This window comes from Ascaphus truei, chromosome 1 (genome assembly GCF_040206685.1).
Source record: "Ascaphus truei isolate aAscTru1 chromosome 1, aAscTru1.hap1, whole genome shotgun sequence".
Classification (NCBI taxonomy): domain Eukaryota; kingdom Metazoa; phylum Chordata; class Amphibia; order Anura; family Ascaphidae; genus Ascaphus; species Ascaphus truei.
The window spans coordinates 95,753,574-95,768,700 of NC_134483.1; the positions used below are offsets into that span (position 1 = coordinate 95,753,574).

The 15,127-nt window shown below is 42.2% G+C and overlaps 1 protein-coding gene across 1 annotated transcript in view; it reads right to left on the reverse strand.

Annotated features, from left to right (window-relative positions):
- Positions 1 to 301: 301 nt before the first annotated feature.
- ACOT12 (acyl-CoA thioesterase 12) overlaps positions 302 to 15,127 on the reverse strand; it is a 50,056-nt gene continuing 35,230 nt past the window's right edge. The window contains exons 6-12 of the mRNA XM_075581566.1: positions 13,769 to 13,824; positions 12,248 to 12,311; positions 11,751 to 11,834; positions 9,465 to 9,598; positions 8,982 to 9,110; positions 2,908 to 3,034; positions 302 to 1,417 (exon numbers count right to left, since the gene is read on the reverse strand). Coding sequence (XP_075437681.1) covers positions 1,274 to 1,417; positions 2,908 to 3,034; positions 8,982 to 9,110; positions 9,465 to 9,598; positions 11,751 to 11,834; positions 12,248 to 12,311; positions 13,769 to 13,824 — 738 coding nt within the window. The 3' untranslated portion in view covers positions 302 to 1,273. The remainder of the gene's footprint in view (positions 1,418 to 2,907; positions 3,035 to 8,981; positions 9,111 to 9,464; positions 9,599 to 11,750; positions 11,835 to 12,247; positions 12,312 to 13,768; positions 13,825 to 15,127) is intronic.

Below are 15,127 nucleotides of genomic sequence, written 5' to 3' on the forward strand. Positions count from 1 at the left end.
GTTTTTGCCTAGAAATAGCTATGTTGATATATGTTAACCACAGGGAAAATGTGTTCCAGTTTTAGGTACTGTCACTCATTTAACAGAGTTGACATTTTGCAGGCAATAGTTTGACCTTACTTATATAAATGTGCAGGTACAATATTGTTTATAGAAGAAAAATCACTGCATGCTTTCCCAGTCTTTGGCTCCATCTACTGCTACAACACCGCTACTGTTAAACAGAATGAACAGTATGTACCCTACTTGTTGCAGTGTATGCCATGAAGAAACCACATAACTCAAAGTAAACAGCATTGTCTAAAATATATTTTAATTACAACCTTTCATTGGTAATTTTTTTTCACTAAAAAAATTTTTAAACTACAACCTGTTTTCAATGGAGTGTTATTAGAATATCGGGGAACAAGGGATGGCAGTGTTGCTATTATTAAATTTAGATTTGCATGTGTAAAACATGTTATCTATATTACTTTAGTCTTGCCTAAGACTGACTGATAGTAAGGTACAGTATAAAACACACAATGCTAGTACTGGCTATACAATGTCAATAACAGTAATCTGGGTAGTGGTATAGACATAAATGGGGATATTTTAATTACATTAGATTTATTAGTACACATTAACTGTTGGCAGATGCACTATATACATTCTCTTGCAGTGCATACAACATCATATGTGTAGATACAGTATATATAGAGTACGTTACCATCCAACAGGGCAGCAGAACAGCAAAGAGAGGCAGCATACAGAGGTAAGTAAGCAAAAGAATGTATTGAAGCAGACACAAATATCTGACGTTTCGATCCCCAGAGGGCACACCCCCAGGAAGAGGATCCCTCTGGGGATCGTAACTGAGTGCTGCCTCTATTTGCTGTTCTGCTGCCCTGCTGGATGGTAATGTACTCTCTACATTACCTATGGGACTAGCACCAGGCTTTTATTTTATATCTACATTGGAGTGCTTGCTATTTCTTTACGAGAGAGATATCTCTATACATACATACATACATATATATATATATATATATATATATATATATATATATATATATATATATATATAATATAATATATACAGTACATACACATACCTTCGATGTTTTGGGATGTTACCCTTTTTCTCTGCATGTTCTTTTATAAGCAATGCTTACTATCTGTTTGAAGGTGCGAAGATAAGACCAGTGATTTTCCAGTAAACCTTTTTTTTTTTTTTGTTAAATGTTAAGAACTGTTTGTGCACAGACGATCTCTCCCGAAACAGAGGTTTTACCTACAATAAAGTTGTGTAAACCTGAGCAGTCTCTAAGAACGTAATACAAGAAGCAGCTGTCTCCACAATGGACTTCGACCAGCCTGTGAGATTCTCTTCAACATAAGGCATTATCCCAGACGTCAGCTGGTTTAAGTAAGACACCTGTTGAAAATAACAGAAATGTGCATAGTTTAACTTTTTTTTTTTTTTTAAAGTTCCTAAACCCCACTTTAACTCCGAAACAACAAAAGGGCTAAAAAAACAGATTTAAAGAGACTGCAGTTTATTCAGTTTCATCCCTAATTTCTCTGTGCTCTGCTTCTTGGGGAGTTCTACAGATGTGACATTGTCTTCAGTGTTGCTGTGTAAGAGTCAGGCAGAGTCGGGTAATGACAGTAACCTGATTTAAAAATAAAAACAGGAATGTCATGGTGGCTATAAGGACTCCTCGATAATTTAGTTTTATCATTTGTGTATATTTTATAATGAGCACATGGATTTATTTATATTTTAAAGAGAATAAAAAATAGAGATTTTTTTTTGTTTGAAATTGCAACTTCACGTTGCAGAGTCTGCAACCAACCCCCAAAGGGACAAATCATCTCTCCATGAATGGGTTGGCTGGCTTTATACTTTTGTAGCCCAGGATTTGATCTGTGCTCTGAGGTAGGTGTCACATTAGAGAAGATCCTTAAATATAGAAAGGATTGGAAGATAAGATATACACATAGTGAGCACATTTGCATGTCTATGAACAGAATCGGAATATCTTTCAGTGCCGGAGTGTCTGCGGCACAAGTGATTATGCGATTGCTCCTAAGCAATCACGTGATCATGACATCACTGCAGTGATGCAAACAGAAGAGGCGGGTCAGATCACGATATATGTCATGGGCTGAATTAGTGGCTCAGTGAGTAAAGACACAGGCTTTGTAAGTGACGACACTGAGTTTACATCAGGGGAGCCTGGTCCAAATCCTTGTGATTTTGGGCAAATCATTTTATCTCTCTGTGCCTCACACCAATAAGAGATTGTTAGCTCATCTGGGCAGGGACTATCTGTAAAATCCCCATGTACAATGCTGCTTATCGTGCGGTATATTGTAATTGTGATGTGCTTTGATAGAAATAGAGTTATTATTATAAACTCAATCTCCCCAAAAACAACAAGCAAAAAAGGCGTATCGTAACCCAGGGGTGCTGAACTCCAGCCCTCAAGCCCCCGCCAACAGGTCAGATTTTCAGGATATCCCAGTTTCAGCACAGGTGGCTTAATCAGGGGCTCAGTTAAATACTGAGCAACCTGAGCTGAAGCGGGAATTGATTGAGCCACCTGTCCTGAAGCCGGGATATCCAGAAAACCTGACCTGGGGGAAGGGAGGCCTTGAGGACTGGAGTCGAGCACCCCTGACGTAACCTGTATGTCACAAATGCCCCTGACGTGCTGTCCCTCGGTCAGGGCGTACATCATAGGGGAACCCAAGAGGTTGAAAACTGTGTAATGTTTTAGAGTCCAGAACAGACTTGGGGAAGCTGTGAGGGGTCACATGATGCACTGCTGAAGAAAGTCTGCATCTAACAGTGCAGGAAGATAACACTCCTTTGCTGCATTGGATATAAAGTCGTGTGTATGTTCTGACAAAGGGAGTCACCTGACACGCATCTTTCCCCCGGCTGTATATCAGGAACCCTGCACATTGCACTTCGCTCCTCAGCTTCTCTGCTGATGGGGGATATGATGCCAGAGTGACTGATCTCATTGCTATAACGTAAGGATCCCTGAGGAAGAAAAAGGATTATGTTTTAGTTACAATGAATTATTAATGAGGGGGGGGGGGGGGGGGACAGGTACATTAACCTCTTAATTGCTGAAAGAATTAAAGCCATAGCATATCTGCATAGTATGGGACAAAGATATATAGTCATTCAAAATGTTCAGTGTATAAAATTCAGAGTCAACAAAAACACAATGTTTATTGTCTTTGTTGAAGGTTTGGTGCGTTTGTGCTAACAAATCAGATTCAGCAAAAATGTGTTTCCTTTTTAACATAATTGCTTAAGTTTTTATCCATCTTGTATATAGAAGGGGCGATTCATGAAAGTGATAGCGACAATCTGCATCATGCTTGCCGAGATCGTCATTATTTGTAAAAGTAGTAACACACAAAAAGCACCTCACTACAAACCTTTATCAATCCCAATATCCCTCCAGTGGTCAGACTGATGTGTTAATATTCATAAACATCTGAGGCCGAGGGGCACATAATGATCTATACCAGCGGTGCGCAAACTGGGGGGCGCGCCCCCTTGGGGGGGCGCAAGATTATGTAGGGGGGGCGTGGGCTGAGTGCGGGGGAACCTGGGGGCGGGCAGAGCTGTGCAGGGCGGCCAGAAGCTCTGTGCACTGGCTGCTTCCCTGCTGTCTGTGTCAGAGGGGGCGGGGCCAGAAGCTCTGTGCAGAGACTGCTGCTGCTGCTTCTATGCTGTGTCTGCCTGCAGAGGGGGCGGGGCCTTGCTGCGGGGCCTTCCCTGCACACAGACAAGCCCTCCTCCTCCTGTCTGTTACCCGCCCGTTTTCTGCAGCACATGGGGGGACCGGAGCAGGTTTAGTTACTCCCTCCCCCAGGTAGTGTGTGTGTGTGTGTGTATATATATGTGTGTGTGTGTGTGTGTGTGTGTGTATGTATGTGTGTGTGTGTGTGTGTGTGTGTGTGTGTATATGTATATGTATGTGTGTGTATATGTATGTGTGTGTGTATATGTATGTATGTATGTGTGTGTGTATATATGTGTGTGTGTGTGTGTATGTATGTATGTATATGTGTGTGTGTGTGTGTGTGTGTGTGTGTATGTATGTGTGTGTATATGTATGTGTGTGTGTGTATATGTATTTATGTATGTGTGTGTGTGTGTGTATGTGTATATGTGTGTGTGTATGTGTGTGTGTGTATGTATATGTATATATATATATATATATATATATATATATATATATATATATATATATATATATGTGTATATATATGTGTGTGTATATATATATATATATATATATATATGTGTGTGTGTATATATATGACTGCAGTGTGTATTGTGTCTGTGTGTTGGTGGTGATTGAATGCAGCGGTGCACAATCTGAGGGGGGTCGCCCCGGCGCAAGATTATTTAGGCGGGGCGCGTGCGGCAAAACCTGGCTGCGCAGGCGAAAAAGATGTGCGCGCGCGGCCGAACAGAATAGTGCAGGTGGCGGTCACATAATTCGGAGGTACGGGGGAGGAGCACGCGCGAGCCCTGTGATGTCAAACGCCCCTCCCTCCGGTGTCTGCCCTACAATAACGCTGTGTTGCTGCTCTCCTCCGCTGGCAACCTGCTTCGCTGCGATCCTCTGCAAGTGAAAGGGTAGGCTGCCACTTTATCACTCATACTATGAATGTACAGAATTAAGGTAAAAAAAGTGTAAACACTTCCCCACTCGTGCTTGCAAAATTATGCAGGACACCCTGCGCTCATGCTTGGAGAGTTGGTGATGTCACCGCTCTCAGCGGCAGCGTGGACGCAGTCTAATTTTGCAAGAGCGAGCTGTTGAAGTATGTAAGTATTTAAGCTGCGCTTATAGTGCCGGCGACGCGACGTCATCCGAAAAATGCATTGTCGCTGCCGCGTGTGCTTATAGTAAGCGTGACGTGGCGATGCGATTTTTTGAAGCCGGCAATATTTGATTTTTCAGGGGCTGTCGCCTCATGTGACAGCCCCTGAACCAATCAATGGCCAGGTCGCCCGCACCGCCGCCGCAAAGCGAAATACAACTTTTGCTAGCGTCGCCGTCGCGGGCACTGTACGTGCGGCCTTAGACATATTTGTATTTACATTGTATACCGTTTAATAAAGGTTTTTTTTTAATGTGATTTTGATCAGACAGGGGGGGGCCCGAGAAATTTCATGGATTAAAAGGGGGGCTCGGCCTAAAAAGTTTGCTCACTCCTGATCTATACTATAATTCTAAGTTGTCTGTTTGTATGTCAGAAGCATCACAAACGGCACCACGTAGCACAACAAAACTTTCACTGTACATTCTGCTGCGGATTTGTAGGTCAACACAACTATTTTGAGCTTCCAATGTCACTCACCTCCCAAATTATGGACATTCTATGTTTCCCTCAGGTGTCCTGCAAATCTGTTAGAGCAGGAGTAGGGGGCGGGGGTGTGGCTACTAAAGGAGGGGGCGTGTCCTTGCCTGGATTATGTGCGGCGTAGATGTGCCTATAACTATATCCTTTTCATAACTGGACTGAACTCAACTCACAATTTGTGAGAATGTCAGAATTTATAATCTTTAGGGAGTGTCTGTAACTCTGACTCGTAACAAGCCAGATCTGGATACTGATAGGCCCACACCTACAGGGTGTGTTCCAATCAATATCCACCCCTCAGATTGACATCCTCAGAAGTTGCTAGGCCCTCCCTTGAATACTGATTACATCATCCAAGGCTGTAACACACACACACAGGCCTACAGGAGGAATTAACCTTTCCACTGCCTGCACTAACAGGACTGACACTGGAAAGGCCCAGGAAAAATCAGGTGTATATATGCACAAACACCAAATTAGTAGCCTATATTAATTATACCCAACGACTGATATGAGTGAGTTGCGAATGGTGGTAGCATGAGACAGGATTCTAGGGGCCAATATGAATCCAGATATGCCAGTACTAATCAGGTTTAATCTAAAACCACTGAAATACCACTCCCTTAAACACCTGTAAAGAGACGCATCATATCCTGCTACACATGCTTGAGATCTCTGGTATTGGACAACAAACATTTTTAGTTCTGTTCTAATAATAACTTTATTTCATATAATGCTTTTTTCCCCAATGGGACTCAAAGGGCTTCACAATTACAGTATGGTATGCAGTACAAAGCACATAGGATTGTTACAGACACACTCCCTGCCTAAATCTAAATGATCTTACAATCTATGATGTTGGTGCCTGAGGCATAGGGAGACAAAGTGACTTACCCAAGGTCACAAGGAGGCGACACAGGGATTTGAAGCAGGCTCCCCTGATTCAAACTCAGTGTCGCTGTTTACGGAGTCAAAAGTCTCCATATGTATCTGTCAGCCTGCCTGTCACTCAACACAATTTAGGCAGAGATTATAGTAGACGTGTGACAGAGCTCATGGCGTCGCGCGCGCCTGTCGCCTGGGCAACGGGTGATCTGAGCTTCCAACGAATGGGGAGGCGTGGTGGATGCGTCACCGGAGTGGTTCACCCTCATTGGCTGAACCGATCACGTGTCAGCCGCCGTGCGAAAAAAACGAAATGATTTGTCTTCTTAAAAAATCTGACCGCGCAGTTGCTCTGCATCACACTCGTGCTCACGTGCGCTAAGGCCGGCCCATATCAGCTGCTGCACTTCGTTCTCGCAGCGCAGAATTGCACACAATGTTGCGCCTACTATAATCGCAGCCTTAAAAGTTAGGCCTCCCGCACACTCAGCACTACGCGGCACCGCTTGGCTGCAAGCGCGTGCTCGTGCCTCCGTCTGCTGGGCGATGTGTGAACATCCCCAGCAGACGAAATGATCCGCGAGCGGGGGAGCAGGCGGGCAGAGTGGGAGCAGGGGGAGCGGGCGGTCAGCAAGCGGGGGAGCGGGCGGTCGGGGGAGCGGGCGGGCAGAGCGGGCGAGTGGGAGCAGGAGGAGCGGGCGGTCGGCAAGCGGGGGAGTGAGAGGGGGAGCGGGCGGTCGGGCAAGCGGGGGAGCAGGCGGGCGAGTGGGAGCTGGAGGAGCGGGCGGTCGGCAAGCGGGGGAGCGAGTGGGAGCAGGGGGAGCGGGTGGTCGGGCAAGCGGGGGAGTGGGCGGGTAAATAAATAATGATATGAGTGGAAGTGTGTGTGTGTGTGTGTGTGTGTGTGTGTGTGTGTGTGTGTGTGTGTGTGCCGAGTCTCTGTTCACTTTCAGCAGCCAATGCATTGATTGGCTGCTGAAACTGACGTCGCGCTGCTGCAGCCGGGAATCACACTTTTGAAAGACGCCATGCTTCGCAGCCAATGGTAGTTTCAACAATGAACACTTCTATTGGCCACCAGGGGTTGGTGACGGACGCGCGCGCGCACGTTGCGTAGCGCTGTGTGCGCTCTCGGCCTTACAAATGACACCGTCCTTATTTTCTCTGCTTTCATAAAGGACATGCCATCTGTCTATAAAACGACATATATTCATACTTATGCTGCTGACATCATTTCATCCAAGGCCTAGATTTACTAGACTTCAGGTATGATATGGCTGTGTGTTAGGGGAAAAAATAGTTATTTTTACTGCCATATTTAAGAAAGGTGTCATGCTTAAATAACGCAGCAATAACTCATTTTATCGCATCAATGAGTGTGGGATAAATGTAACACCATGATCACTAATTAGTATGTCAATGTGTTTGCATCGCCTAATTACATATGCAAGCATGTTACATTTAACAAATGAAGAATTAATGGCTAATTACCTATTTGCATGCTATTCAACAATTAGTCAATCAAGGCCTAACACGGAGGGAAAAAAAGTTCAATCTATCGTCAAAGTTCAAATAAATGTATGTATGTAGGTATACCTTTATTTATATATATATATATATAGCGCCCACAGCTGTACTTAGCGCTTTACAACAGACAATACAGTACAGAGAATTATAGTACAGTAAGTACAACAAATAAGATCAGACAGCAGGAAAGGAAATCCCTGCCCCGGAGAGCTTACAATCTAAGTTAGTTTTAATGGCTGACAAAACAGTCACTTGGAACAAAGCACAAGATGTTTAAAGCAGCAATATTCTGTGCAGAGTATGAAGCACAATTATCCTCAGTGACCCGCTTTAAATACTTGAACATACAGTATGCTGGTATCACTACCTATTGCTTATTGGAAAATGCAGATGATGGTAACGTCAACTCTTCATATCACATATACTGGTACATATGCTCGTCATGAATAAACATAAACGTACAGTATGGGCCTACCCTAAATATACAGTACATACCCATATATTGTGTGTGTGTATACATGTATATATATATATATATATATATATATATATATATATATATATATACATTACTGTGTGTATATATATATGTATATATATATATAGAGATATATATATATATATATATATATATATATATATATATATATATATATATATATATATATATATATATATATATATATATATATATACACACACACACACACACATAAAAAGGTGAAATATAAATAGTTTAAAACAAAGACAAAATGCCCAATTACACCCGGGTGCAAAAAGATTATAGAGCAGAGAAAGGTGGTCTCTGGTAGATCACTCAGTATCTTTCCTGACTGTGGGTTATCTGGAGGATGGTCTTACATGAAAGGAAATTGTTTAGTGGGAAATAATAAACTAGGTAAGTATCCCAGGTGGTTTCTGAAGATGAGACAGGAAATATGATCATTGTGAATTATTCTAGATAGCGATATAGAGTGACATTTCCCCCCCCCCCCATTTTTTAGTGTGATATTCTTTGGTCTGTCACGTGGCCTTTTAAAGTGCCGGGATGGTCAATAAAACCTTTATAATGGAAATCTAGAACCACGAAGCATCAAAATAATACACTGACCCATTTTGGAACAGTAAGTGTATCCCGACGTGTGGTTTCATAGAGAAATTCCGCATATAAATGAATGACTCACCCATTTTTACAGGGATATCTTCGAGACATTAGTGCTACAAAATCTCTGGACTTGCTCTGCTTCACAGGGGGGCAGGTAAAGTAGAATATTTTATCATCCTCACCAGCCGTTTCTATGACCTTACAGCTTCTGAAATGACAGTGTAAATAAGACATTGTGATGCTATATACTGGGGGAAACTGTACCTATTACCGTCAGACGTTTATAGAAAGCATAGGTACATTTCAATTGACCCAGTTCATGTGATTGAAATATTTTGTTTAAACTTTCCCATAGCATCCAAATGCTATGGGTTTTTTTTTACATTGATCAGTGTTACTTAATCTCTTTTAGGACAAACTGCTGTATATATAGGCATAGAACTATAATTACCAGAAAATATCGGAGGAAGGAAGGAATGATTTCAGTGCCTATATAAGTCTTAACTGATTGTCTTAGAAAATCAACAGAGATAAGGAGGACAAGCTTGGAAAGAATTCTTACAAGTAGTGCAAGTCCCAATTTGGCCGTAAACCAAGGTCAGACAGGAGAAGGTAAGCTTGTTTGGATTGTACCCTCACTTGCATTTCCACTTTTATTGACAGCACATCATTTTCTTCAGAGGTAAATATTCTGATCTGAAAGAACAGTAACGGGGAAAAAAATCTATCAATGACAAATCTTTAACCTACAGTATCTCACTTGGTCATGCCTGGCTATAAGTAAAATGAAGACTGAATAACGAACACTATGGGGGGAGATGTATCAGCATAAAGAAAGTGGAAATGGTTCTTTACAGTAAGGTCAGTAAAATGTGGAATTTACTACGGATGGACACTGATGGCAGATACAATTGACATTATTAGGAAAGCACAACTCTTTAGAAAGAAAAAGTATACAGGGATATGCAGAATAAGTTTAAATATAGGAGGGACATTGATCCAGGGAGGACGCTGATTGCCATAAATGGAGTTAAGAGTTAATGATTTTGACCTCATATAAGACATTGGCAAATGTTTGACTGGGAATTTTTGTTTGCTTTTCTTTATCAACATATTCATACATTTAGGATTAGTATCTTTCCCAATTATAATATATGAAAGGTTGAAGTTAATGGACATATGTATGTTTTTCAACCTAATCTACTATTTACCTATTATTAGAGCACAAAGTATTCATTAAAAACAAATATATATATAAGTTTACAAAGTCATCAATCACCTAGCTTGAATCTATAAAATATATCACCAACATTTGTTCAATGTGTTTATATGTGAGACTACACCTGTAACCCCTCAGTGCAATATACTGTAATCCGATTATATACACAGGTACACTTTAATCTCACCTGCCTGAGATAGGCAGGACCCATTTGTGACATTTTAGACATCAATTCCTATCTTATAGTTGACTGAACAGTAGGAGAATACTACACATTTACATACATATTTAAACAACGCACAAAATTGCAAAGGCAAAAAACGAAAATGTTGCCAAAAACCACTTATCGCACAGTTCAGACATGTAATGAATACAGTGAGATGTGTTTCAGAGGGATATCGCCTGTTATCACTCGGAAATGTCATTCTCACCAGCTTAATGAATTAAGTATAGCCTGTTACACATTTTAAGTAAGGACCCAGATGCTAAAAGGAAGATAAATAATGACAAACCTGTTTTTTTCGATATTTTTTAGTACTTTTTTTATTACTTTCACATGATTCACAATACTGTTTTAAAATGTTTCTGTCTGATTGGCATGAGCGTATCATTTAAAACCACCTCTAAACGTTATATTATATCCAGGGCCACTGATAGTGGAGGAACAGCTGGGACTACTGTTCTGGGCCGACGAGTAACCTTGCTGAGTGGGCCTCCTGGAGGTTGTCTTTAGAAGTGCTAGCTGAGGCAGCATGCTGTTGGTCAGGGGAAGGGAAGCTCCACTGACAGGCACCTATGTGGGCCCTTTGCAGCAGGCAGCTATGCAGGCCCTTTCCCCTGGCCTCTAACAGGCCCCCTCAATCCATCAGGGCAGCAGGTAGGCAGTGGGAAATATCTCTCTCTCTCTCTCTCTCTCTCTCTCTCTCTCTCTCTCTCTCTCTCTCTCTCTCTCTCTCTCTCTCTCTCTCTCTCTCTCTCTCTCTCTCTCTCTCTCTCTCTCTCTCTCTCTCTCTCTCTCTCTCTCTCTCTCTCTCTCACCACTTATTTCCCCTGTCTCTCCACTCTCTCCTTCCCCCTCTCTCTTGCTCACCCCTCTCTCCCCACTCTAGCCTTCCTACCTTTCCACCCCTCTTTCCTCCCCTCTCTCCCCCTTCTCTCCCTGCTCTCCCCCTCTGACTCTCCCCCACCTCTGTCTCTCCACCCCGTCTCTCTTTCCCCCCTCTCTCTCCTACCTCCCCCTCTCTCTTCCTTACCCCCAATCTCCCCTTTTCTCTCCCCCTCTCTCTCCCCCCCTCACTCTCTCCCCGCCCCTATTTCCTCCTCTCTTCTCCTCTCTCTCCCTGTCTCTCTTCCCCCTCTATCTCTTCTCCCTCCTCTTTTTCTCCACTCTCTCCTCCCCTCCTCGCCTCTCTCCTCCCCTCCTTGTCTCTATCCCCCCTTTCTCCTCCCCTCCCCCATGCTCATAACTACCACCTCCAGGTGCTTATCTCCTTCCCTCCCCCGCCCAACACCCCAGGGTTAGAATATATACTTCCTATTAGAAAACTTTTCCACCTAGATATTGTGATTCAACTCTAGAAAATAACAGGTTAAAGAAATCCTTTGGTATACATTAAATTCTTCCCTTACATTCTCCATTGTGCTGGTCGGTTCCCATCCATGATTTGCAGCCAAAACTGTCAGGGTGGCTACGTTATTGTAAATGAGATATGTCTAAAATATTAAAAGAGAGAACATGAAACAAAAACATAAAACCATCACAGGGCCTCAATCTATTTTTTTTCAGTTATATTATAATAAAATGAATATTTTCTATGGATAGTTGAATATTTTGGACTCGAGGAGAGGACAGAAACACAATTCTGTGCAACATTTCAAATTCACATATTTCAGATCGGCTTCAGCTGTGTTTTATGCAGGAGTAGGGGGCGCAGAATAACAGAGAACAAAATAGATGTTACAGTATATAATTTCATCATTTCATTTACCAAGTAGCCTGCTAATAAATAACTGGAGACAGGGGCCATCTAATATTAGCGATTATGGATGAGAGATCATGGCTGCATCAACACTTAATTTAGGTATAAAGGACCACTTATCTACACACTGTATGTACAGTACAGTACCTGGTTGCCTTTGTCCCATGGGTGAGAGATGGGCTTCTCTTGCTTGCTTGAGAGGATGTACTTTCTAGAATGCAAAAACAGGCCGGCAATGGGAAATTGTACAATATTAGTGCTACCTAAAATGACTATTGCCTATAATTCTCCATTTGGATAGCTCTTGTATTTATGTAAATATATCAGCACTAGAGACGTGCAAAAGTGCTTTGCAATTTGTTTTGCAACGTTTCCATAAATCTCACATTGCTCATAAATGAGTGTAATTTCCCCGCATTTTCACAAAAAGGGCAGCATATAAGGGGCCAGGTGATCTTGCGTATTAGTTTTTTTTTTTTTATGCTGGACAGATTTATTTAAGCAAAATTTGTTGATTTATACAAACAAAATCCTCCACCCTCCCCCCCAAAAGGGAAATTTCTCCTGGCTCGAGGATTTTGGTGAAAATGTCACACATCTGTCATCAGGAATAAAATTTAATTTAAAGATGCAGTTAAGCAACCCAATGTGCTCTCCAGATTCATTGTCTTTTTGGTAATAATGAGTACTTTGTGTTTTATGGCATTACAGGGATGGCCGGCTGGGATGTTTGCGGGGCTCGGTGCAGGGGCATGTGCGGGGCATCGGCTCTTACTTTCTCCGGCAGCATCATCTGGCCGTATCTCCCCTTGCATGGTCCCATCATCATGGCTCCGCAATGTCCAATGGCGGGACGTCGCAGCGCCATGAGGTGTCTCATTGTCATGGCAATGTGACAGCATGGCATTGCGATGTCACATGACATTTCGTTGTCATCAACGCAACGCCATTGGACGTCACGGAGCCATGATGAGGACCATGCAGGAGGAGATGCTGGGAGACGCCGCTGGGGAAGGTAAGAGAGTTACAGAGGTCCCGCGCTTTTCGCCCAGCAATCAGTTTAATTGTTGTGGTGGAGAGGGCGGGGCCTCTGTAACCACAGGTTTCAGTGCAGTGGCACTGATGGCACTGCTAACACGCCGAGCCTGATGACATACATGTGGCTGACATAATAAGGATACATGTCTGTCTCAGGGCCCTGAGGAGAGGTTTCAGAAGCACTAGGTTAGATTTATATACTCTATAGTAGTATACTAAGCATATCAATGGAGTAAGTCTGTAAAATAACTTCTACAAATGTATAAGTGGTTTTATAATTAATACAAGATATGACTCTCCGTACTATTAACCAAAACAAACTAAAAGTAACAGCACTCAAGTTATTGTAAGTGATTGAATAAAAATGTTACAAACAAGTGATTACATTACGGTGATATAAATGGCAATGATTAGGTAGCAAGCTTGGACCATTATCTGGGAAGATCATTTATTCCACCCTTTGTGTTGAGTGCTGTTGCCTTTTTGTTTGTTCTCTACTACACGTTAACAGTAGAAACGTCAAAATGAAGTGCCTGAGCAGATAGTCTATCAGTAGAACAGTAGAAGAATATAATGGATCAGCTTGATGTTCTAATGCTTTTCCTTAGCACCGTAGAGTAGTCAATATACCTTGCCAGGCGTATTTTCCGACGTGCAATGGCTCCACAGAACCTCCTGACAGCATCCTATATAGGGTAGGATGAGGAAACTGTGGTTAGAACACACATCATTTTACGACCTGACATTTGCAAAACAACAGTGTGAGGAAGGGGTACGGGCCCTAAAATGTTGCAATCTTTGTGCTTGGGAGCAGTAGGTGTGTAGATTAGGTCTAACCCCTCTTTTTGATTTCTGTAAACATTCTCCAAAACGGATTTCGCACTAAGGGGCTTATGCAGAGAGCATAGATAAGGAAATAGCGCCATCTTCTGGCGAAAAAACTAGCCAGAAATCCTTAAACTCGGGAGAAATTGGCGCGATTTTTAAAAGTGCTTTGAAAATTTTTCAGAGCTGTAAAACTCGCCAAACTTGTGGCGAGAACCTGAAACTCGCCATGCTAATATAGCGTGGTATTCCAGAAGCTCCGAATCGCTGGAACACGCCAATATGTGCATTAGTATGGCGAGTTTCAAATAGGCAGGAAAAGTTGGCAATTTGCAGTTTTTTGCAGAAATGAGTTAACGACGTTCCCTGCATAACACCTTCACTAACGGCAAATCTGTGGCTATTTTACAGCCATTTTAAACTTTTTTAACGTTCCTCTCTGCATAAGCCCCTAAGAGTGAGTTAAGTCCAGCTACCCTGACACTGTAAGTCTTTCTTTCAATTTTTACTTTTCAATATACAGTGTATGAGTGCCGATCCAAATCATTGTTCTTCCAAAAGATAGACAGCCATCATATTTACTAAAATAATGAGCTGTTAAAATGCAAGACAATATCCCAAACCTGCAGAATCCGATTTCGATTTGATATGCTCCTGTGCTAGTGTATCGTGTTTAAAACATACTGTCTCATAAGGGACAATCTTTCCTCTTCTCACTCTTCCTGCATTATCCTCTCTTTTTCTTCTCCCAGAAATACTTATAGAAATTGCAATCCTATGTAGCCAGCCTGTAAGTAGTCTGTATGACATTTCAGTTACACTGTGTTCCCTAAACAAATCTAACAATGCTAATAGCAAAGATTACAGAGGTTACTTACAAATGTAATTTCTTAGAGGTCTCTGAATGAGGAAGTATTTGTCAATCAAGTGTCCCTTATTCCACCCTGTCCTTGTCAGAAAATAAAGTTAGGGGAGGTGAGGAAGGTGGAACTCTGGCTGTACAAGCACTTGCTGAACACACAGTGACATCACACAAAAGGGAGCAGCCAGAGGAAAGCAAACCCCTCCCAAATCTAACAACTATTTATAGGTGTCAGATTTGGGGTAAAGTCATAATCACCCAGATGAGACCCCATAAACATGTCACTGTTATTAGATCACTTT